This window comes from Callorhinchus milii, unplaced genomic scaffold (genome assembly GCF_018977255.1).
Source record: "Callorhinchus milii isolate IMCB2004 unplaced genomic scaffold, IMCB_Cmil_1.0 Scaffold1, whole genome shotgun sequence".
Classification (NCBI taxonomy): domain Eukaryota; kingdom Metazoa; phylum Chordata; class Chondrichthyes; order Chimaeriformes; family Callorhinchidae; genus Callorhinchus; species Callorhinchus milii.
Window position 1 is genome coordinate 32,510,682 of NW_024704742.1, and position 24,831 is coordinate 32,535,512.

The 24,831-nt window shown below is 42.4% G+C and overlaps 2 protein-coding genes across 2 annotated transcripts in view; both read right to left on the reverse strand.

The window, feature by feature from the left end:
• Nucleotides 1-383: 383 nt before the first annotated feature.
• adpgk2 (ADP-dependent glucokinase 2) lies at nucleotides 384-11,620 on the reverse strand. Its single transcript, XM_042339660.1, has 6 exons — nucleotides 11,191-11,620; nucleotides 8,452-8,611; nucleotides 6,932-7,122; nucleotides 6,217-6,313; nucleotides 4,696-4,832; nucleotides 384-1,864 (listed from the first exon to the last, which is right to left on the reverse strand). Exons 1-6 carry the CDS (start codon nucleotides 11,363-11,365, stop codon nucleotides 1,197-1,199), a joined length of 1,428 nt encoding a protein of 475 aa, XP_042195594.1. The 5' UTR covers nucleotides 11,366-11,620; the 3' UTR covers nucleotides 384-1,196.
• A 2,709-nt stretch (nucleotides 11,621-14,329) lies between these two features.
• The window catches only part of LOC121848070 (acetyl-CoA acetyltransferase, cytosolic-like), a 28,742-nt gene continuing 18,240 nt past the window's right edge, over nucleotides 14,330-24,831 (reverse strand). Inside the window, exons 4-11 of the mRNA XM_042341025.1 lie at nucleotides 24,567-24,659; nucleotides 19,070-19,189; nucleotides 18,111-18,230; nucleotides 16,747-16,947; nucleotides 15,953-16,075; nucleotides 15,702-15,856; nucleotides 15,158-15,268; nucleotides 14,330-14,748 (exon numbers count right to left, since the gene is read on the reverse strand). Coding sequence (XP_042196959.1) covers nucleotides 14,578-14,748; nucleotides 15,158-15,268; nucleotides 15,702-15,856; nucleotides 15,953-16,075; nucleotides 16,747-16,947; nucleotides 18,111-18,230; nucleotides 19,070-19,189; nucleotides 24,567-24,659 — 1,094 coding nt within the window. The 3' untranslated portion in view covers nucleotides 14,330-14,577. The remainder of the gene's footprint in view (nucleotides 14,749-15,157; nucleotides 15,269-15,701; nucleotides 15,857-15,952; nucleotides 16,076-16,746; nucleotides 16,948-18,110; nucleotides 18,231-19,069; nucleotides 19,190-24,566; nucleotides 24,660-24,831) is intronic.

Sequence of the window (24,831 nt, forward strand, 5' to 3'; positions counted from 1 at the left end):
ATTCCACATTTGATCCCAGATCTGGATCGAGTTTGCGATCACAGCCGAGGCTGCAGTGAAAGTACTGCAATCCGAGCTAATGAGAGGAAAGGTGACACTTGGGAGGAGGGGTAGTGGGAGAAAAAGAGGAAATCAAAGCCAGGAGTCCTGCTCTGAACATATATATTTTATATATATATATACGCGCACACATCTGTTTGCATTTGGACACTGGGGGAGGGGAGAATCAAGTGCAATTTCCTTGATTGTCAAATAGACGCACACATTATGAATCCCCAATTAGATGAGGCATCAGAAAGCTGTGGATGCTCATGGAAACGGTGTCCTGGTACAGCCATCCCCTATAGAAAACCAGAGAAGAGTGAGTAGGTGGGGGGGGGGGGGGGGGGGGTGGAGGAGGGGGAGAACAACCTCTAAAATAAAAAAGGAACAAGTGGCGAGAGAGTCCATTTTGAAAGGAATCATTATTCAGAACAGTACCATGTAATAAGTGGGCAGGAGTAAGAGTACAAATAAGGTATTTAAGGAGGAAAAACAGGTTATAAAAACAAAACAAACTCAATCCATAAACAGCCTGACTGGAACTAAAGTTAGTGTAATTCTATTTGTACCCAAGAGCAGAGATACCCTAGATCAGCTCAGTTTAAAATCAACGGCTTTGGGAGCCACAAGAAATTTTAGTTATTGACTAAAAGACAAAATGCATTCTAAATTGTAGCTTCTCCCAAGGTCGATCATGATACTGTGCAGTGACTGCTTAGGTTCAGCACATTTATAAAATAATCCTTCAAAGGTTAACAGTTACTCTAGTTACTCATCTTTCTACATTCAGCCAAACTGGAGTGTGACAAATCAGACAAAAAATAGATTACAACCCAAAATTCAGACATCCGAGGCCTTTCAAAAAAATCTGAAAAGTGAATATATTTAATCACAATTTCTTCAATAAAATGTAAAACACAGAAGTCAATTCTTACGTACTACAAGGATTCCAAAGGAAATACATAAAACTTGTTTTTTTTTAAAGTGGAGATTTTCAATGAGAATTTGGCAGGGTTGGGAGGAAAACACCAGTTTAATTTAACTTTTATTTCTACAATTTAGATAGTAATGCTTCCAAACAATTTGAAGGGTTAAAAAGAGAGCAACTATTTAGCCCCTCCCTCCACCACCACCACATGTGAGTAGAGAAATCATCAGATTTGAAGAACGAGACTGGCTGCAGAAATGTTATCGCCTCCACCCACGGTCTGGTAAACCTCAGTACACACCAGCACCGGGGCCACGCAGATCTCATAGTCATTCTCCTCCCAGCACGAAACGGGTCGGTTCTCCTGCAGTGGAATTTTCTTACTCCCCAACTCCCTGCTCACAGAAAAAGAATCATCCATGATCAGCTTGGCTTTGCTGGTGTCAATGTGTGGAGAGCCACACACGTGGCGGTTTGCAGTAAGGGAAGCCTTGGCAGTCGCTGACATAGTGTTCTTCCAAGCAGACCCTTTGGCAACAATGATGGCTTGGAATGCAAGAGTGTGGACGTGGAGCCGAGTCAGCTTGCGCTGACCAAAAGTTACTTCCTGAGAGTTCAAGATGTGATAGAGCTCACGCATTTGGTCAAGTACACATGCCACCCTTGGGTATGGATCTGACAGCAGAGTGATGTTACCCCCCTTTACCATGCTGAGAAGATTGGGGAGTTCCTGTTCATTCATTCCCAGAGAGTCGGCATAAGGAACAATGTAAGTAAAGAGGCTCTTCAGAAGGTCCTCATTGACAAATGATGCCATTTCAAAGTGGATTCCAGTTGTTCTGTCGACAGAGAGCATGAGGCTCTGGAGCGCTTTTAGCCTCTCTTCAGATTGACCTGACACCAAAAGAATTCAAGACAATCAGGTGAAAAAATATAGTAAATTGTTCTGGGATCAAATGCAGTTTAGTTTAGCTAAATGCTAAGGCCACACTGTTCAAACTCCAAAATATGCTGATCATGCTGAAGTACTACATGTAGTTCTGGATTGCGCGTTTTGTGGGTGAATATAGCAGCTAACTTGTACGGAGCAATGCCCCGCAAATAGCAATGAAGGTTCATTTACATCTACGCACTATATTGCTGTGTGGTATTTAAGATCCCTTAACACATGCTGAAAGATGCAATTTGTGCAAGCTGTTTTCTTTCCACATGCAATCAAATGCTAAAGATGTCACCAGTCAAGGATTAGGATAATTAAAAGTGGGGCTCTATTGCCTCAGTTAGTCATTAGACAGTCTTCACCACATCTCCCTTTCCAAGCATTTAGGCACCTTACAATGTTTCACATAGTTTCATAGAAGTTGTCAACACAAGTCAGACTCAAATAACCAATACAGACAGTAAATTATAGGCACTTTGCTTTTTTTGAACAAGGTGGCACTTTGGTTCTCTGCATTTTCCAGCCCAACAGCGCAGTTGGTCCCACCAAAATCACTCACTCCTGTCACGGTCTGGTACTTTGAAAAAAGCGTTAAACACAGCCCACCAACAACCAACATCACAAGGAAGTGAAGAAAGCACAAAATATTGCAGATGCTGGAAATCTGAAATCAAAAACATAAGTCGCTGGGAACAAACACTCAGCAGGTCAGGCAGCATCTATGGACAAAGGAAAGTGAGTCAACGTTTCGGTCCCATGACCCTTCGTCAGAACTTCGTCAGAACCTTGTCCAGTTCTGATAAAGGATCGTGGACCCGAAACATTGACTCCATAGATGCTGCCTGACCCGCTGAGTGTTCCCAACGACTTATGTTTTTGTTTACAAGAAAGTGAATCCAGTATTACAAACTACTCGGTTGGATTTTCTACAAGTAGGACTCAAGTCAGCATCTATTGAACGCAGGCCTGTTCTGGAATGGCATGTACAATGTAGGCAGACTTCCTATCTTGTGATGGTACCGTTCCACTTAGACATACAAAAAGCTTAGATCATCCACTCAAACACTCTTCCCATGTACATTCCCTGTGCAGCACAGTAGCAGCCAGCATATTTCTAGGCTCCAGAACTCTACTTTTAAGTTTTTCTCCTTCCGTCCAGATATGCAGAGAGCTGCAAATGCCATCTGCAAGAACTAAGTATAGGGGAAAAGTTACAGGAAAATCTATATTTCAGCAATCTACTGAGATCGAACTCTGAACCAATATGCAACTTGTTAACATTTAGTGTGAAAATACTACAGTGCTGGGAGCCATTCACTTCTCTTGTTTGGAACTAAAACAAATCCTTGACAGGGACAATAAAAATAATGTGGAATTTTGAAAACCTAAGTATCGTTTAAAACCCAGTGTAAAGCCACCACGTGCAAATGAATTCATGCACTCCTTACTTTAAAATGAACTGGACAGGTTTAGTAGTACAATCTGATCTTGCAATTTCACCACATGTTCAGTAAGTACAGTCTCAGTCTGTAATTATCACAATTGCATCTTCAGAAACCATAACAATAAATTGTTTGAAGATTTACTCTCCGGGGTTAAATATACATGTAAAAATGAACAGGTTGCAATCACAATAACAATTTACATCTACACAGCACCTTTCAAATAGGAGAACATCTCAAAACACTTTGCAAAGACTGAGAGGAAACCTGAGCTTGGAATGACGCAGAGGCAAAAGGCGTAGTCAAAAAGATGAATTTTGAAAAGGCAGGGGGAAGAAACAAGGCGGAGGAATTTCACTTCCCTAGAGGAAGAGGTGAGAGAAAGATAATGACTCAGAACACCACTGTTGGGGCCCAGGTGGAAATCCTGAAAAGTAAATGCTATTGTCATAAGAAAAGGATCCAATGATAGATGTTCCTTGTATGGACTTTCTTTCTGCATAAGACAGTTACAACACACTGCTAAATAATAATAATCCTTGCATTTGATATAGCACTTTTCACGTCGGGAGGACGTCCCAAAGCGCTTCACAGAACACACTGTAAAGTGAATTGATTGTATATTTGTGGGCGAACGCGGCAGCCAATTGGCAACAGCAATGTCCCACAAACAGTCATAGATTGAAAATGACCAATTTATTATTGTTTTTGGTTTTGGAGGGATTATTATTAGGCGTGTGGAGTAAGGAAACTTGCCCAAGGTTTCGCCCTGCCTGGAATTGAACTCAGGTCTCTCGCTTGCAAAGCGAATGCTCTAACCACTGAGCTACAGGACTCCGTATCTAAAGTATCAATATTGTTGTTTTTTTCCAAAATACATTGTTTCTCCCAGCCTTCTCCAACCAATGCTGTGGTTGAGAGCTATACCCTGCTTACATTGCTCTAGCGCAGCATGTAAAAGCTTGACTTGGGTTCTCCAACCCAAGACAGCAGCCTATGAGAGCTCTGCCAAGATCAGAAAAATCAGACTCTGAATCCACAGCCATGGTTTCTCCCCATTTACTACCAAACACAAGGATTTCCTCATTCTTTGTATGAAGTTCAATTTCCATGGACTAATAAACATCCAATATGAGAGGAAGTCAATTTAGAAAACTATGTTCCCACGCCTTTAAGGGATTCACAATATCCCCAGACCATTTTGGCCAGATACTCTTCCCTAACCCAAAAGCCAGAGGACAAATTGATTCTTGATAAGTACTGTGATCATATAGATAATTGTGAGATCATTTAGTCTTAAATTAAGATTAAGACTTGAACACAGAGCTGTATTTTGCACTCACCTTGTTTAAAGGGAAAATTGTCCATCATCTGAAGGCCACTAACTACTAGAAGCGCTGGGTTAAATTCAAGGAGCTGTGCCTCAAAGTCCTCCAGTGATTCTAACATAGGGTTGGAGGAGTCACTGTGGAGTATGAATCTATGGAAACCAACAATTATTTTCAGAAATTAATTGGTCAAGCACATCTAAAATGAATGCACGTAGAAGCACAATACCAACACTACACCACAACTCTAATAAAACATTGGTTCAACTCAAGAAACAATTTGCTACTTGAATTAATTGTCATCTGTCATCCTTTGCTGCCACACTCTACAGAACTGAAAGGCAGTAGCTGAAACTCACACATCGGATAGCTATCCAACCAGAGCCAACTAACAACATTTTGGAATAATGTTAATTCAGGCTTAATTTGGAAGCCGTTTATCTGTAGTCTTTCGTAAAGAAAATTGTAGAAAACTGGCTTCCAAATTAAGATTAAATCTGCATATGTTATAACGTTTTGCATGGTGTTTAATTTCAAGGCTTTAGGGCTCCTTTTATTAGATATTCTGGATGTCTGGTCCTTTCATTGTTCTGAAGGAATTCATACACGCACCACTCATGTTGCAGAATTCAAATAAAGGATATATTTGGATGGCATACTGATATAATAATTTTACTGAATACAAAAATGTTTAAGTATATAACTGGCATAAATAGTAACAAGCACTAACAATCCTGTAGCTCAGCGGTTAGAGCACTCGCCTCGCAAGCAAGAGACCTGGATTTGATTCCCGGCGGGGCAAAATGTTGTGTAAGTTTTCTTACCCCACATGCCTCTGTTTACCTAGCAGTAAGTTGTTAGTCAATTGGCGGCTCGCTTTTCCAGGGTTAATAATTCCTTTAAAAAAACCTAATAATTGGTCACTCAATCCACGACTGTTTGTGGGACACTGCTGTGCGCAATAGGCTGCCGCATTTTGGCCACAAAATATACAGTCAATTCACTTTACAGTATATTCTGTGAACCGCTTTAAGACGCCTCAAAGACATGATAAGGCGCTATATCAAATGCAATATTGTTATTATCATCCTGCTGAGGGAGGGGGATAGGGAGATAATCATGGTCTCCTTGGAACTGAACTGGCAAGTGAATATCAGAAAAGGCAATCCTTTGTGGCAATCTCAGTGGTGCGCATCCTGAGCCAAAGCTATGCAGTTTTAGCTGGTTGAACTGCAGCAGTATCTCAACACACTCTTGAGGGTCCACAAGCTTCAGCCAATACTCTCCAGAATTAGGTAAGTAGGATGTGTCCCACCAGGTGGCATACATATATGAAAAAGTGTCTGGTTTGGATACTCTTAAGCATATGTTACTGCATACATCAAACTCCTGGCTGACCAAACATAACCATCTGTAATTTCATTCAGCTACGCCTTTGCTGCTTTTGAACGACAGATCTGTTAAGTTGTAATGTACAGAATCTGCCTCCGATTTACATTCAATTTTCATATTTGGAATGTCTTTTGCATTACAAACCTGTTGGCTCTTTGAGACATCAGCTCACCCCATTTGGACCCACTTGAATATTCTAGAATCAAGTGAATATCCATCTCATCTACTGCCTTGCTCGTAACTAAAAGAGGGGAAAAAGATTTAAAATAAGCTTCTGGTCAGGATTGTGAAAGGTATATGCTTTATCACATGAAACTATTTTTGCTCAATTGTTGCCTTGAATACAAATCTAAACAATAAAAAATTTCAAAAATGCTTATAGTTTTATTAAGATTATTAATATTGTCAAGCTCAGCATTTTATTTTCTCTATTTTCTGCTTGATGAGGTAAACAACCACCCTGCTCCAAAGAACTGTACGTGACAATCCTGTTTCTACTCGGAGATGTACAAGAGCGGCTCACTCTCCAATTTCTCTCCCTTGCTAAGTAGAAGTGCCTCCTCTCCTGCTCTGCACTACATCTGCTCTCGACAGTACACTCAATATTGGGAACTGTGCATTCACTGGAGGCATTGTCTGGTATTGATCAATGCTGTTTATATGTTCAATATCTCAGCTATTTCAAGCTTCCCGTCACCCCCAATCCAACCATGGTATACACTGATAGTAAATATTCAGGTTCCAAAGATGGCATTTTTTTCAAACAGAAAAGGCACATAAACATAATGTGTCGTGAATCGAAGGAAAACGTGTCAGTGCTTGACAAGTACAAGTCAAACATGGTTTTCTTTGTACAAACCAGTCACATGTTCCTGAAGGACGTCAACAAGGTCAGAGGTTAGACGGCTCCCCATGAGCACCTCACAGCCTTCTATTGCAAGGCGATTTGCCATGACTGGCGCATTTCCACCCAGTGACCATCGCACTCGCGGAAGACTTTGTGTGGCTTTCACCAACTGACGAAATAGCGTGATGTTTGAAACAAAACGTCTGAAAACAAGCATATCAATTTGGTCATTAATCATAACTCACAGGATTTGAACAGTGGTAAAATGACTCAGTAATACACGCATACAATAACTATACAAGGCTTTTCATTTGCAGTATTATTGAATGTAAAAAATGTTTGCTAACTTGACACCCACTGAGCTCAGTCAGAATACATGGAAAGCTGAGAGGATACTATTCGATTACACAATGACTGCTTTTCCCCAGAAAGAGGAAACTGAAAACTGCAATGTGTAATCTTTTCTGCGTGGTCACTGAAACTTTAATACAGTATCTGGCAAGACTCCTATGTCTAGCAGTAACAGATTGAATTCATATTAGTAGAAACACAGATATTAGACCAGAGTGGATGCTAATACAACTCTATACAGAAATTCAATTCCTTCACACCAACATTCTGAACAACTCATCCAATCCAGATCATCTCATTATAATAAATAAAATACAAATAAAAAAAGGTTAAATCTTTGTATCTATTTGTTTTTTTAATTAAAGAGTCACAATGACACACATGTAGCTGTATTTATTCAGATCAATCCTCAAATAGATATCTGTGTCTAATGTTAAGGAACTCATTAACATTTTGTTAAACCTGATTAAAGGGAACTAAAGTGCTCTTTCATTACAAGAGAGGTAGATTTCAATTCACTCCATATTGAAAGTCACAGAGCAAAACCACCACAATAATAATAACTACAACTGATATAGCATCTTATCACATCATTTTCACAGGATACAATGAAAGTCGCGTGACTGTGTGTATTTTGTGGGCGAACAATTCCACACATTGAGGCAACCTCACTCAGAGAAGCCATGCATACAAGTAGTTTTCAAATGTTCCATTTTAAATTGTGCTTTAAACTTATTTTAGTGAGTTAGTTAATACTATAGTATTGCATTCCAATGGGAGGTCAGATAACTCAGAGATCATGGATCAAATCAGATTGGACAGTATGGCTTAACTACCCTTACCGTGATTTTAAATCTAACATTTCAAAATGAACTAATGTATATTAAAAATGATATCTAAATAAAACAAACAAATTAGTCTCCTTTACAATTATAGGAGTAGGTGATTTCTAAACCTAATGCAACTGTTTAATCTAACACTGTACTTAGAAGTTATTGCAGCTCCATTGAGCCTCATTACTATTCCAACAAAATGGAATACCTCAGGGCACACACTATCTTTATGAATTATGACTCCCAATTATCAAAATACTTTAAAAAATAATCAAACTAAAATATACATCTCTGTCCAAGCCAAGGTATAGTTTTAACGAGTTCACTCAATTCACATCATTTCCTTACTCTGATGCAGCTCCAGGACGAAAGAAGTATGCAAAGCTTTCAGCCAGATGTTCCTCTGTCTTAATGTCATTGTGGTGGATGGGTTTGTTACTGGGTCTGACGCCAGCTTTGTTTAACAAAGCAACTCCATCTGCAACAATGTCGAGGCAGCCACCAAATCCTGCAATGTGTAATTATTATGAATATAGGTGGGTTTGAGGAACAAAAAATAAGAGGTTAGATATTGCTGGAATAAACATATTTGATTAACTTGCATGCAATTCTGTGAACTATATTTCAACTACAGTATGCCCTTCTCTCAAAGCTAGAGATAACTATTCAAAACGCAGGTGGTTGCTACCACTAATTTGCTTACATTTCTTCCAACCAACTCTTTGAATTAAAATTTACATCTATAAAACAAAGACCAGGAAAGGAAGCGAAACAATTTTACGGAAATTTCTCCTAGTATCCTGAACAACAATCCCCTAATAAAATTGGTTACTCACACCGTGGCTTGTGGGTTATTGCTGTGCGCAATGCTGTGAATACAGATCACTCATTCCTGTGGCTACCACATTCGCCCACAAAACAATCACTTGTGAAGGACTTTAAGACATCGTTAACCTCGTGTCTGACACTTGCGGAAATCTATCCTCATACTTAAGTGTATCCAAATTAAACAGAGCTCCGTGCATCCCACCAATAAATGGAAATTCCAGATAGATTGTCGGAATAATCACTCTCTCCCTGGAGGGACACATTCTGCTTACCTAATTCCAGAAAGTATTGGCTCCAGGTTAGCAACAGCCAAGGCTTGGGGTCCCCAGAGTGTTCATTGGGGTACTGCTGGTGTCTAACCAATTAAAACCGCATAATAATCCTTGCATTTGACATAGCGCTTTATCATATCTTCAAGACATCTCAAAGCGTTTCACAGGGTATAGCTTGCCATTGAGTGCAGTGCCCAGCAAGGTTTCCCGCTGCTTGTCCAGCTAGAACCACGCTACCCATTAGGGCTTTGGCTTGCAAGGTCAACGGGAGCCGAGTGGGAAAAGTCCCTGCCCCCTGTGACTGGTCTGGCCTTCCAAATCCTACCAATGAGGCTGTGCTGTCATCAGCAGTGCTCTGGAATAGTGCGGACCCACTTAGCTCAGGAACTGGATTACCGAGATCGTCACTGAGTATTGGCTCGATTCTGACATTCCTTTGCAAAACATGTCACCTTGGAGCCAGTTCAAGGAGATCCCAACGTAAAAGACATATTACTAAATGTATAGCTCATCATCATTATTATCTTACGAATGGGGAATCAAGTTTGGATTGGGATCTAAAAGACCTCCCCTTTAAGATAAGTAACAATGTAGCCGAAATTTCCCTTTCGGAAAGACTGTGGACTCCTTTTTCCTTTTAATCCTGCATAATTCCAACACCTCACCAAAGCTGCTATTCTTCATGCATTCATTTTCGAGTGAGTCATAACACTCTGTGTGTGTGTGTGTGTGTGTGTGTGTGTGTGGGGAGGGTGGGGGAGAATTCTAGAGGTGGGTAAGCATCACAGCCTGGAGTAGTCTACACATGTGCATAACAGCAGGAGGTCACTTTGCTGGTTATCAAAAGTAGGAATCGCGCTGTTTTTCTTCTTCCCTAACCCCGCTGCCGGCAACCAATTGTAACAGCTCTACCCGTGCCCTGCCTGAGATCAGCTAACTCAGCACAGACTGGAGAACCCACCTAAATCATTCCAAGTCTGTATGGATCCAGCTACTCACTGAACGGGCTTGCTCGAACATCAGGGGACCAAAGTGATAACCTTCAATGGCAATTATATTCATAACTCACAACCGTTTCTTTTCTTAAGAGCTTATAAATCCCCCCTTTCTCACAAAACAGTGGAGTCCTGTGGCCCAGTGGTTAGAGCACTCGCTCGCAAGCGAGGGACCCGGGTTCGATTCCCGGCAGGGCGAAATGTTGGGCAAGTTTCCTTACTCCACAGCGCCTTGGGACGTCCTCCCGACGTGAAAGGCGCTCTATAAATGGAATCTTGTTGTTGTTGTTGTTGTTGTGTCTCTGTTTACCAGCGGTAAGTAGGAACCCGGTTGTTAGTCGATGGGCGGATCGCTTTTCAGGTAACAATTCCTTCAAAGCAATAATAATTTGGTCACTCAATCCACGACTGTTTGTGGGGACACTGCTGTGCGCAATTGGCTGCCGCGTTTTGCCCACAAATATACAGTCAATTCACTTTACAGTATATTCTCTGAAGTGCTTTGAGACGTCCTCCCCCACTCGCACAAACCCACCCCACCCCCCCCACACGCATAAAGCTACTCACTCGTCACCATCCACGTCGACACCCCCCCCCCCACCCCGAGTCTCCCCCACCCCGAGTCTCCCCCCCCCCCCCCCCCGGCCCTGAGTCTCCCCCCACCCCGAGTCCCCCCCCAGCCCCGAGTCCCCCCCCCCCCGGCCCCGAGTCCCCCACCCCGGCCCCGAGTCCCCCACCCCGGCCCCGAGTCTCCCCCCCCGGCCCCGAGTCCCCCACCCCGGCCCGAGTCTCCCCCACCCCGAGTCTCCCCCCGGCCCCGAGTCCCCCACCCCGGCCCCGAGTCTCCCCCCACCCCGAGTCTCCCCCCGGCCCCGAGTCCCCCCCCGGCCCCGGGCCCCCCCCTCCCCGTCCCGCCCCAACCCACATCTTGCTCCGCCCCAAACGTCTCGCCCCATCCCCGCATCTCCCCCCCCATCTGCCCCGATGCTCACCGACTGCGACTCGGGGCCGCTGCTCCAGATCCACTTTGCTCTCGGCTTTGAGCAGCGATGACAAGACGGTCTCCAGCCGCCCATCCAGCTCGTCCTGCACCTGCTGCCGGTACCAGTAAGCCGCCAGGACCACGAGCAGCGAGAAAGCCGCCCCGAACCTCAGGCCCGGAGCCATGGCTGTGGACCCCTGGACTCGGCGGTCACCGGGCAACGTGGAAGCTGCTGTTACCCGGGAAACCTGGAGCCGCCGCCGCCGCCTCCCCCGGGAGCCGGTGAGGGACGAAACGCGGTGGGATCAGGGGCCTAACTCGGCCGTGACCGGGACCATCGCTTCCCGGTGCCGCGGGTCGGGTTTTTTTTTTTCCTCCTCCTTTTTGAGGGATAACCCGGCGGCCGCCGCTGCCTCAGCCACAGCCACAGCCCCCCGGACATATGTGTCGCTCTCCGGGAGGAGCAGGGGGCGGGCCCACCGCGCCTGAGCGACACGCAAGTCGAACCAATCGGCTGAGGGCGACTGGCCTGCTCGCCAATCGGGTGCGGCGCCTGGGGCGGGACTTCCCGCGCCACGGGTTTGGTTGAGCGGCGGGTTTTAGCGAGCGAGTTAGGTTGGCCGCGAGGCTCACCTGGCGGACAAAGGGCAACAAAGAGCGGCGCCTGCGCACTGCCACTGCCTGACAGCCACCTGAGCAGCCACAGGGCTCAGCACTGAGGGGGTCAGGCAAACAACCTGTGACTGGCCTCACCTCCCTCCAGCTGCTGGGACCATCACTGCGGGAAGGGATGCGTGACCGAGATGTGGACAGGAAGATGATGATGATGATGATGATGATGATCAGGGCAGGCCCCTGCCGGGCAGGGATTGTAATTGTGTTGAATTTTTTTTTATATTGACTGCACAGATGCAGATTAAATTTGTTGTGCATATAAATATAATCCAAGCAGTTTCCTGATGAAAGTAGAACTGTCACATCTATTCCTGGTTTAAGTCGGCAATGAATATTGTTTTGCATAACAGTATATAAGCAATAGGTATTGTTCATTCAGGAGCAGTGCACACAAAGTTTGTGATTGAAAAAGGGATCTAGATTCTGATTTCTAAAAGTGAGGTATAAATTGATGCTGACATTTTAAAATGAGTTTAACCCAACCCTCACAAGTACTATTGTTGTAAAGTTTAATTTGTATTTTTCAGTACAAAGGCCCGTACTTCTGCATCAATCATTCTGCGAGGAGCAAATGATTTCATGTGTGATGAGATGGAGCGCTCCCTACATGATGCACTCTGTGTTGTGAAGAGAGTGCTTGAGTCCAAGTCTTTAGTTCCAGGAGGTGGGGCTGTGGAAGCTGCACTCTCCATCTACCTGGAAAACTATGCAACTAGTTTGGTATGGGTTTAATTGTATTTCAAGATTATTGGGGGAGGGCACTTTTACCGTACGCTTTGAGCTGATTAACCAGGGATTACTGTCCATATTAATTTGCAGTATTAAAAATTATTTTAGGAAAATAAGTTAAAAGTACTTCATGTATTTAACTGTTGGTTGTCTTTTTGTTTAGGGATCACGTGAACAACTTGCCATTGCAGAATTTGCCCGGGCCATGTTGATTATTCCTAAGACTCTGGCAGTGAATGCTGCTCAGGATTCTCCAGACCTTGTTGCAAAGTTGCGTGCATTCCACAACGAAGCTCAGGTCAATCCTGATCGCAAAACTTTGAAATGGTAAAAATTTTATTGTACTGTGGTCTGCAAAAGATTGTGACTTGAGACCCATTGTTGTCTGAATCAGCGATGAAACTAAATTTGAACATTGTTGCAATTCATGAGCAATCATTGATTTTTGGTGACCTGGTGCCCCAGATAGCAGTAAAGTGCAAAATTGATTTTCTCCATCTTGTTAAAGTAACTTTTATGGCTGAGTTGTCAGAATTCAATCGGAAATTATGAATGTTTTACAATATTGTAGTGACTGGCTATTAAAACAGTGTTAATCAAATTCACATTTTGTTTGTGCAGGATTGGTCTTGATTTATTGAATAGGAAGCCAAGGGACAACAAACAAGCTGGTGTCTTTGAGCCTACTATGGTTAAAGTCAAGAGTCTGAAGTTTGCAACAGAAGCTGCTATAACCATCCTGCGAATTGATGATCTCATCAAACTTTACCCAGATGAAAAGCAAGACAAAGGAGTTACCAAGATGCAGTTCAAAGTGGAGAGCTTAATGGCTGAAGCACCTGAGTTCTAAAATCAGCTATTATAATTTATGTTTAACTCTTGGCATCCATCAGGTGCTTCTTGTACTTCTGTTCTAGATTGAGCAGCTTGTCATACTTGTCTGAAATTCAGTGCCACTTGTTTAGTGCTCTGTTTAATTTACTATGCTTTTTTGTTTTATTGTGCTTTGTTCACATATACAGTATTTTTTTTTTTTTTATTTATACTATATCTCGATCTTTTTTTTTAGTGCTATTTGGCCAAACCGGATTTAAAAGACCTCTTACTTTGTTACCTATAGTCAACTCTTTCAAGTTATTTGTGCAAAATTATTTCCTGTACATTGACAGTTGTGCTTCAAGCTCCTTCGGAAATAAAATGTGACAGTTGTCAAGTGATCAGCCCATCTATGTAGGGACCTTAATTTCATGAATAAACGTTGATGTTGTGCTTCTGGTCTTTTCAAATCTAATTAATTGTGTATGTTATTTCATTGTGGACATGATTTCTCCCTCACACAAATTCACTGGGGAAAACATTAATTAAAAATACTACTGGGGAAGGATGTAATAAGGCACTATATCAAATACAAGGATGATTATTATCTCCCCAAATAAGTAACCTCTCTGATTCTTGGTTGCTGATCTTACCATGGGGAATGATAAAACGCTCAAAAGTATTAGGGCAGCATTTGTAAATCAATTAAAGCAAAATTAAAATACAATGAATGTTCCCCTGCTTTCTCACATGTATTCAACCATCTTGCCCTTCTATAAATACTGGCACTTGATGTAATTTGAGAGTCAGTTTACAAGATTCAGCAATGGTACATTGAGCAATTTATTTCATAAAGAAAAAATGGTCAATCTGAGTTGAGAGATAATAGGAAGGAGTTATAATAAAAGTTGGATTCCATAAGAATATACTATGATTTCAAACTTCAGTACTTTTAATCAAATATTTAAAAGTTACACTAATTTTCAGAACCATTTTATGTGGACTGAAGTTTTGAATAGTTTTAAAACCTACCTACTTTACACATTCATTATAAAAACAAAATGCACCTACATTTCATTGGAATCAGGCTGTAACCTAAAATAAAAGCTCAATTTTATCCAGTCACTAGCTTAGCTGCAGAGTATCTTCAGTTCTTGTAGTAAAATTTAGGTGTAATTTATTGCCTTTCAACACACATAGCTATTCCCATTCCACCTCCTATACACAAAGAAGCAATGCCACGCTTTTTTCCTGTTCTCTCCAGTGCGTAGAGAAGTGTAACCAGAATGCGGCACCCAGACATTCCCAGAGGGTGACCTAAAGCAATAGCACCACCTTGGATGTTTACCTAGAAAGACAAACACAAAAAATGCATTTTTTTAAAAAAAGAGGGAAAACCTTTTCCCTAATTTTCTCCTTACTCCACTGGCCTGCTTCAGGTCCCCTGCCTATCCTACCATCAGCAGTCAGGCTTTCAGCCTATCTGCTCTCACTTTGTGGAACTCCAACGAGAGCCCTATCACCTCAACTCTCCCTTACCTCCTTCAAGGTCCTCAAAACCTTCCTCTGACCGGTCATCTTCCTGGCCCCCATCCCTCCCGAATCCAACTTGGGACATCCTCCCGACATGAAAGGCGCTTTATAAATGCAATTTCTTGTTTTATTACATCCCACATTGACCCATTGGGTGAATCAGGAAGTAAAAAGGATCAATTGCATTTAGTTGTAGTGCCAATTTTTATATCTACATTTCTCACCTTCTCTGGGTTTATACCCAGTTCCTTGACAACAGCTACAGACTGTGATGCAAAAGCTTCATTGATTTCGAAGAGATCAACTTCATCCAGCGTCCAGCCGGCTTTTTCTACCTAGAATAAATAGTAAATCTAAGTCATTACCCTTGAATCTGAAGATGATGGAATGCACAGTGGGTGAATCATTGGTTGAAAAGGAAACAATCTACTTGACCCTACTTCAGGGGGGACACAATTTGACCGCTCCTCAGGCAATGATATCAGCCATGTGAGGAGTGACCGAGCAGACCTTTTCCAAATGGGAAAGGGAGATACCTGGAGTTGAGCCATGACCCCAGTCTCGTCTCCTGCAGGTGCTTAAAAAACAATAGCAGAGTCCTGGGGGCAGAATAGCTGCCAATTCTCTCACTTGCAGGATAGCCCATTCCCAAAACAGGAAACACCATATAAAAGTAGAGTTGTGCTAATAAATGAACATGTCTGAGTCTGGTTAAGGCTCTATGCTGTGAAGAGGTATAAGTATTAACAATATTCTTGTATTACTTACGGCCTTCCTTATTGCTGCTATAGGCCCGACTCCCATAATGGCAGGATCCAAACCAGCCTCGGCCCAGGATACAATCTGAGCCAAAGGTTTCAGGCATTTCTTGTCAGCTTCTGATTTCTTCATCAGAATCACAGCTGCGGCCCCGTCATTTATTCCTGCAGAACAGCAAACAGAGTGTGTTGTCAGTAAAGTTACTGCCTTCTTTTCAACGACTTTATAAGCAAATTACAAAAGTGATTCTTTCTGCTGACCTGAAGCATTAGCAGCAGTGACAGTGCCAGATACGCCCTTTGCAAAAGCCGGCTTTAGTTTAGACATGGCTTCGAAGGTGCTTCCGTGACGGGGAAACTCATCAGTTGACACCTCGATAGGCCCTGAAGAGAGAGAGAGAGAGGATGATGTTAGATTATTAAGGCTCCTAATTAAAATGTAGCACTTCGAGGCTACACAATAGTACCAAATAAAATTTTAATTTCATTATAAGTGTTATACATTTAAAAACAAGTGTGGCACATATGTTAGTCGAAGTGAATAATGTTGGCCTCTGTCTGGTTGAGTGCCAAATAGTTTGGAAGACCTCTTGCAAGCCCATAGGGTTTAGGGCAGACTGGATGACATAAGATCACAAAAGAGGTTTGGATAAATAAAACCTTTCGGCCTATTCAATCTGAGCCTTCCAGAATATCCATGCTATCATCTCTCATTACCGCATAGTTTTTTTTAAAAAAGTGTCCAGCAACCTAGCTTCTGCCATCCCTCCTGGTAATCTACTGCAGTTGCAGCAACGTGTAAAGAAACACTTCTTGTTGTGTGTCCTAAATAATGTCCTTTACAACTCTGAAACTGTACCTTGTTTTCTGCTGGCCTGGTGTATCTGAATATATTATTGTAGGTTTACTTTCTCAATCTCATTCAGCATCTTATATACCTCTATAGAGGTCCCCTCTATGACATTTGTTTTTGAGGCTTGAAAAAGCTTAGAATATGCAACTTTCTGAAACCTTCTCCTACACGCACTCACACGTGCTAGGAGTACAGCACATACCTCTCCTGGAAGGGACGGAGACAGGAACAATTTCTTTTTCAAAATAGCCAGCTTTCTGTGCTGCCTCAGTTCGGTTCTGGGACTGTACAGCAAACTTGTCCTGCTCCTCTCGACTCACATGCCACTGCATCGCCACGTTCTCAGCTGCATCGAGAGGACGAGAAAAGTAATTCGCGAAACGTTCTGTAGCTTCAAACCTTTATATAAATATGTGCATGGCCAGAGACCTAGACGTCTCCAAGCGCTTCACAGAATATACTGTCAAGTGAATTGACTTCATATTATGTGGGCAAATGCGGCAGCCAATTGCGCACAGCAGTGTCCCACAAACGGTCGTGGATTGAAGTGACCAATTTTTGTGAGTAAATGGAGTTGAAGTACAGATCAGCCATGATCTAATAGAATGGCGGGACAGACTCGAAGGGCTGAATGGCCTACTCCTGTTCTTATGTTCCTGTGAATGGCACCTTTCGGGCTGGAAATGACCCAACAACCTAATGTCGCTGTCCAAAAGAGATAGAAGAGGATTGACGGCTGCACATTCGGGTTTCACAACTTACAAATGTTTTTCCACTCTCATAGTTTAGACCCAGATCTGAGTGGGCTGTAGGAACCAAGAACTCCTTCTGAACTCTGGTTAATAATCTGTATTCATGTTTAAATAGATGTCCCAATAATAATCTTTGCATTTGCTATAGCACCTTATCACATCCTTGAGATGTCTCAAAGCACTTCACATGATATACTGTAAAGTGAATTAACTGTGCATTTTCTGGGCAAAACAGAAATTAATTTAATTAATTAAAAATAAATGTAAATAATTTCATTTAAATGAATTAACTTAATTAGTTATGTCTATTAACTGAAGGACCAAAAAGGAGCCTCAGTGCTGATGGTGTTCCTGCTCACTTATCAAGGAAAGACCTAGGTCCCCTTTAGAATAATTCTTACATTTGACAAAATGTCTATAAGATCAAATCATCTCAATGCGCTTCACAGGGAATTGCTGTAAAGTATACATGAAAGTAAGAGTCAATTTGTGCAGAGCAAGGTCCTGGAAACAGCCAGGAAGTCAATGACCAAATTATCTGAAGGAATGTTTTCCAGGACATCGGGAGAAACTCCCTTTTAATGTCCACCTGAAATGGCAGACAGGACCTCGGTTTAACGTTTAACATCTGGACAATGGAACCTCGCATAATGCAATCTTTTTTCAGCATTGCATTCGAATGTGCGTCTAGTCTGAGTTCAGTCTCAATGTGCTGTGTGAACCTATAACATTTTGATCCAAAGGTGAGATTGCTACCAACTAAGCCACGCTGATACATCAACAGATTAACAAGGCTCCCCCTGTACATACATACCCACACACGTCCTTCTGTCAGGTCCAAGCTTCAGCCCAGTAGATGGGCAGCGACAGCGAATCTCTCCCTTCACCTCATCACAGCCATACTGACAGTTTGCCATCAAACATGACATGGTATCTGACAAAGGGCATGGACAGTAAATTACCCACCATTATCCACTAAGACAACTCATATGATGCTTATAGCAGTGATTAATCAAGTCCAAGCAAGTGTTACATTTCTGAAGCTGGAGTACATTTGACCAGACTGCAACTCAGGCCTTGTTGTCCTTTTTCTTGAACCTATGTTAATCTGCATGTGTTACACAAGAACATAGCATAGGAGAAAGTATCTGATAATGTACCACACAGACACGATAAGCCGAATCGCCTTCTTCTGTGCTGTAAATTTCTATAGTTCTATGGTTCTACGTGATGTTCATTTTCATGCTCATTTGTCAAGGAAAGACCTACATACCCATCAGGACATGAGCAAGGACATTATTTGTACTTGTTTTAGTTCTGTGCTTAACATTAGGTTCACGGATGAAAGCTCTCCCTCCCCCTCACCTCTGACAATGGTTTCTTCTCTCCGCCATTTCAGAATTTTCTTTTTAATGCATTTTTGATGTCTTTTTTAACTTCTTAAATTTTTATTTGTTAAATAATTGTTAAACCACTATCTGGTCAAAATCTGGACTCTCCTTCGTCCACCTCTCCTTTCCGTTCATCCACGGTCCTCCTTGAGATAATTCCTAATTCATTCACAAACTGGGAATCGCAATAAACTCTTGCTGCTTCTATAAACTGTAGCAGCGACTGGTTTAAAACTACAAGGCCACATTTTCAGAATTGCCGAATGTACATTCGAAACATAAGTCAAACCTTTGTCACATTGTCAGCCATGTGATTCACATCACCATTCTGAGCCAGATGTCCATGAACAGAGGGGTATGTCAAAGCATATCAACCACTTACTTGCACAAGAGCCATCGGGCATGAGCATGTAGCCATTCAAGCAGTAGCACTTGTAGCTGCCGTACGTGTTCATACACCGGTGCTTGCACGGCCGAGGCTTCAGACCACATTCATTTAAATCTGTGCAGAATGAGGGAAAGTCAGAACCCAGAGCCACTCTCAGTCTCAACCCAAATCACACCTTTTACCATGATAGTCAAAATAATTCTTGCATTTCCTATGGCGCCTTGTCACATCGTCAAGACGTCTCAAAGCACTTCACCAGATATACCATAAAATGGTGTGACTGCGAGTATTTTGTGGGCAAATGCATATTTTTTCCAACAATTTATCTAATTTTTTAGTTTTGTATTTCATATGTAATGGCTGATTCAGAAAATGCTCGGCATGTGAGACGTACACTGGTTAGTGGGACATTGCCGTTTGGAAATTGGCTGGTAGGTTCGCCTAAAAACATAAAAATTATATATGAATATTTACACGTATATGTGGAAACATGACCATAAACATAGTACACAGTATCTGAGTAAACTGAGTAAGGTAGAATTGTCTGGAAAGGCAAGGATCCCATTTCATCTTTGCCATTCATCACTCAATCCTTTCATCACCGTTCCTATCCTCTATGTGTCAAGCAGCAACTATGGAGAGAGGAAAGTGAGTTAATGTTTCAGGTCAATGACCTTTTATCAGTTCTGAACTGAATAATTCAGTTTCATTCTGAACTGATGAAACTAGACACTATCCATAGATGCTGCCTGACCTGCTGAGTGTTACCAGCAACTTCTGTTTTGATTTCAGATTCCAGCACCTGCAGTATTTTGCCTTTTATCCTCAACGTTGTTTGACAATATTCAGCATTGATCACATTGGCTCTCACTTAAACAGTAATAAGAATAAAAGACCATAACACCATATTAGTCCACCATATAAAACCATATTAGTCCTACAGGAGCCCTGTAGCTCAGTGGTTGGAGCACTCTCCTTGCAAGTGAGACACCTGGGTTGAATTCCAGGCAGGGCGAAACTTTGGGCAAGTTTCCTTACTCCACACGCCTAATAATAATCCCTCCAAAACAAAACAATAATAAATTGATCATTTTCAATCCACGATTGTTTGTGGGACACTGCTGTGCGCAATTGGCTGCCGCGTTTCACCCACAAATAATAATAATAATCCTTGCATTTGATACAGCGCTTTTCACGTTGGGAGGACGTCCCAAAGCGCTTCACAGAACACACTGTAAAGTGAATTGACTATATTTGTGGGCGAACGTGGCAGCCAATTGCGCACAGCAATGTCCCACAAACAGTCGTAGATTGAAAATGACCAATTTATTATTGTTTTTGGTTTTGGAGGGATTATTATTAGGCGTGTGGAGTAAGGAAACTTGCCCAAGGTTTCGCCCTCTGCCTGGAATTGAACTCAGGTCTCTCGCTTGCAAAGCGAGTGCTCTAACCACTGAGCTACAGGACTTCACGTATATGGTCAATTCAATTTACAGTATATTCTGTGAAGCGCTTTGAGACGTCGAGAAGATGTGAAAAACGCTATATCAAATGTAAGGATTATTATTATATTATTATTATTACATTATTATTATTGGGACTAAGCACATTCTAGACTGACATTCAGCAGAAGTAGATGCAAATGATTTAAAAACATATGAACCAACAGAAATAGACAAGGCATATTCAACGATTATTATTAATTAAGTAAAGATATCTGGCATGCTTCTATCCTCTCTATTAGGAAAGCAATGCCAGGCATTTTGAGGGAAGCCAGCAATAGTACCCAATGTGCACTACATTGATGACAACCTCTATTAATAACACTAGCAAGCTTTCAGACACGTGAAACTACGTCCATCCCGCCTTTGTTTATCTGTAAACTATAAGCAACGTCTTGGTGATGACACACCAAAAATCAAATGAAATGTCATATGACCAGTTTACACTGAGATTTCTGTGGCTGTTGAGAATACCCATGTAAAAAAAAAAATCGGGATTGTGAAAAATGAACAGAACAAGAGTATGGAACAAACTGAAGAAGTGAAAAAGATGGGCATGTGTTACAACAACAACAACTTGGATTTATATAGTGCCCTCCACGCCAGACAGCGTCTCAGCGCGCTTTACAGTTTCGGATCCCGGGACCGAGCCACGGGGAGGGGTGGGAAGGTGACCAAAGACGCGGTTGAAAAGAAAGGTCTTTAGCAGAGACCTGAAAATGGGAAAGGAGGGAGCGAGATGAAGGGAGTGAGGAAGGCAGTTCCAGAGCCTCGGGGCATAGTGGCTGAAGACACCCACTGCCGAGGGTGGAGCGGAGGACTCGGGGGACAAGGAGGAGGCCAGACCTGGAGGAACGAAGGCAACAGGTACTGTGCTGAGGAGAGAGGAGGTCAGAGAGGTAGGGGGGTGCAGAGGAGTGCAGTGACTTGAATATGAGGGTGAGGATCTTGAAATCGATCCTCTCTGGGACAGACAGTCAGTGCAGTCTGGCAAGGACTGGGAATACTGGGAAATGCTGCCTTTCCTTATTTGGTATACAGTACAGCATTTTGCTGCTCCCCTGAGTCGACTCATTTCAACATTTACAGCATCTTTCAGCTAGTCAATTCTCAGCTCTCTTCAGCACATAAGGTCAAGAACTATCAAACCGACATTCATAAAGACAAATGCTGGCTGCTGGGAACTGCAATAAAGTGTACAACAAACAGCTTCACCAGTCTCTGAACAAACTACAAATTAATAAGAAATTGCAAGAAAGGTCAGAAGAATGTTTTGTTTCTCTCTCTCTTAACACAAAATGAAACCATTCAGCACAGTCTCATAATCTAATGATGATATTGAACTTTAGGGTAACAGCCCACCTGCACTTAGCAACAACGGGGAATATAGGAATATCTAGAAGAGAGTCCATTACAGCATTTAAAGTTAATTGAATAAATATGTGAGGAAAAATAAGATTTAAGGTACTTGGAAAGAGCAGGGAAAAGTGATCAGATAACCCAGTCGGGGAAAAGGAATGAGAGGAGATAGCCCAGTGGGAGAGTGAGCACTAGTGGGGGAGGCAGCACCAGTGGGGAAGTGAGCACCAGTGTGGGGTGCGTTCCAGTGGGGGAAGAGAACCCCAGTAGAGAGAATCAGTCCAGGTGGATGGGAGAGCCCAGTGTAGGAGTGAACCCCAGTGGGGGAGAGAGCCTCAGTGAGGGAGAGAGCCCCAGTGGGGGAGAGAGCCCCAATGTAGGAGTGAACCCCAGTGGGTGGAATGAGCCCCAGTGGGTGGAATGAGCCCCGGTGGGTGGAATGAGCCCCAGTGGGTGGAATGAGCCCCAGTGGGTGGAATGAGCCCCAGTGGGTGGAATGAGTCCCAGTGGGTGGAATGAGTCCCAGTGGGTGGAATGAGCCCCAGTGGAGGAGTGAGCCCCAGTGGAGGAGTGAGCCCCAGTGTAGGAGTGAGCCCCAGTGTAGGAGTGAGCCCCAGTGGTGAATGAGTCCTAGTGTAGGAGTGAGCCCCAGTGGCGGAATGAGCCCCAGTGGCGGAATGAGCCCCAGTGGCGGAATGAGCCCCAGTGGCGGAATGAGCCCTAATAGGGGAGAGAGCCCCAGTGAGGGAGTGAGTGAGCTCCAGTGGGGGAGTGGTACAACTGAAACAAGGGATACAACCCCCAATTTGACATTAGTAGATTTCAAAACATCTGGAAGCATCTCATTCCTAACCCCCACCCCGCCCCCACACCACTAATACTGGTGGTAAGATATTAAAAAAACGTATTTGGCATAACAACATTGTGTAGTTATTACGTACTGGTCCAATGTAGTGTTTAGACAGTTTATAGTAATTTCCACTTTAACTACTGCTTACAAATACACACAGCCTGATCCTGAGCTATGGCAGACACGGTCGGAATATTTATACACACTGCTGTACTTAAACCCACAATAAATCTAACGACTGTCACCACCAACTCACTGAGGTAAGTGGAAGGGCCAGGTTTATGGCAATGGGGATACAGACTGTGAACAAGGAACACGTTTCTCCATTGGACACAACCCAAGTTACAGATGTGGTTTTTCATCAACTCTTACTTTGAAGAGCTCTGCTTCTGTGCTGGTTGGAATTGTAACCTCTATTGGCTAAATTAACCAGTGTGTTACTATTAAACAACCAGCAGTGGAACACATCAAGGCAGTAACCAACATTTATTAATAATGATCATAATAAAAATAATCCTTGCATTTGATTTAGCGCCTTTCCTGTCATCGAGGTGTCTCAAAACGCTTCACAGGATATACTGTAAAGTGAGTATTTTGTGGGCTAGATGCAGCAGCCAGTTGTGCACAGCTATGTCCCATAAACAGCCATGAAGTAAGTGACCAATTTTATTTGGGGGATTGTTGGCCAGGACACTGGGAGAAACTCCCTTCTCTTTTAACATTCAGAATTAAATTAACCAATGTTTACATTAAAAATAAGAAGTAGCCTTTATATACCATAGGGAGCTGGATGGTTAAAAAGAAACAATCTTTGCTTTTTACATCTACAGCTTGTATCTTACACAATAGTGTGGTCACAACACTTTACAGTAAATCCTTTGTGAAGTACTTTGAGACATCCTCCCAAAGTGATCATCACTAAATCAAATGCAGAGATTATTATATTTTTATGCACAAGGATTGATTTTTCCGTCAAATATTCAGTCCATTCAGTTTGGATTTCTCACGATGAACTGTGTTGTGTCAAAGCACTTTGCAGAGTTCTTTATGAAGTGTTTGTAGGCAAACTCACAATCTCACTTAAACAGTCATGAAGTGAATTACCATTTATTTTTATTTAGTAGATTGACGTTGTGATGGGGGAACGGTAGGTGGATATTCTGAGGGAAGACATTAGATGGGTCAATGGCTTCTGCATCCAAACTAATCTTGTGATACTGGGCGAAATTGCCCTTTTTTTTCGAATAGTGCCAACCATAGGGATAACCATGAAACCCACCTGGGTTTAGATTGAATCTATTTATGTAGCATTTAAGAAAGTCCCAAATTTAGCAAATGCTTCAGTACAGTCTTAATTTTGCAGCCAGTTTTCTGCAAGTTTCTTTTAAGAAACGTTGAAAACCGGCTTTAAAATTAAGATTGAATTGAATAATTTGCCAAATTCTGGATACTACAATGCTACATATACAGAATGTCAGCCTGGACTATAATAAGCTTTAAAGGGTCTGATTGATCTTGGGATGTAGAGTAAATAGAGTATACAGCTATACCAAAAGGTGGTTTATACAAGAATCTTAAAAGACTCCTCTGTTGTTACAACCTGTTTTTAAAATAATGAATCAAAGAGTTACAAATCTCACACAGAGGTTCTGGCCAAGATAAGTATGGTTTTCTCCATTAAAGCCTACTTACCATGTTTGACTGACTTTTACAGTGACTGTAACATTGTCAAAGCTGAAAGCACAGGGCGTTGGGTAACAAAAAGATCTCTGTTCCTTACCTTGATTGCATGTCTTGCCAGTGTAGCCAGGGTAACATTTGCATTTGTTTGGTCCCACGCACTCGCCGTGTTTACATCCATGTTGACACACAGCTGGTAAAAGCAAAAGGCAAACACATTAGTGCTGGATCAAACGACACTGATGTGCCATGTCGACTCAACAAGGTCGTGGTGACACAATTAACCTTTCACTTTGGGCAAGGATGCAGGAAAACAAACACATCCTGCAAGCCAAACTGAGGCAGCACATAAAGAGAGCGTCTAT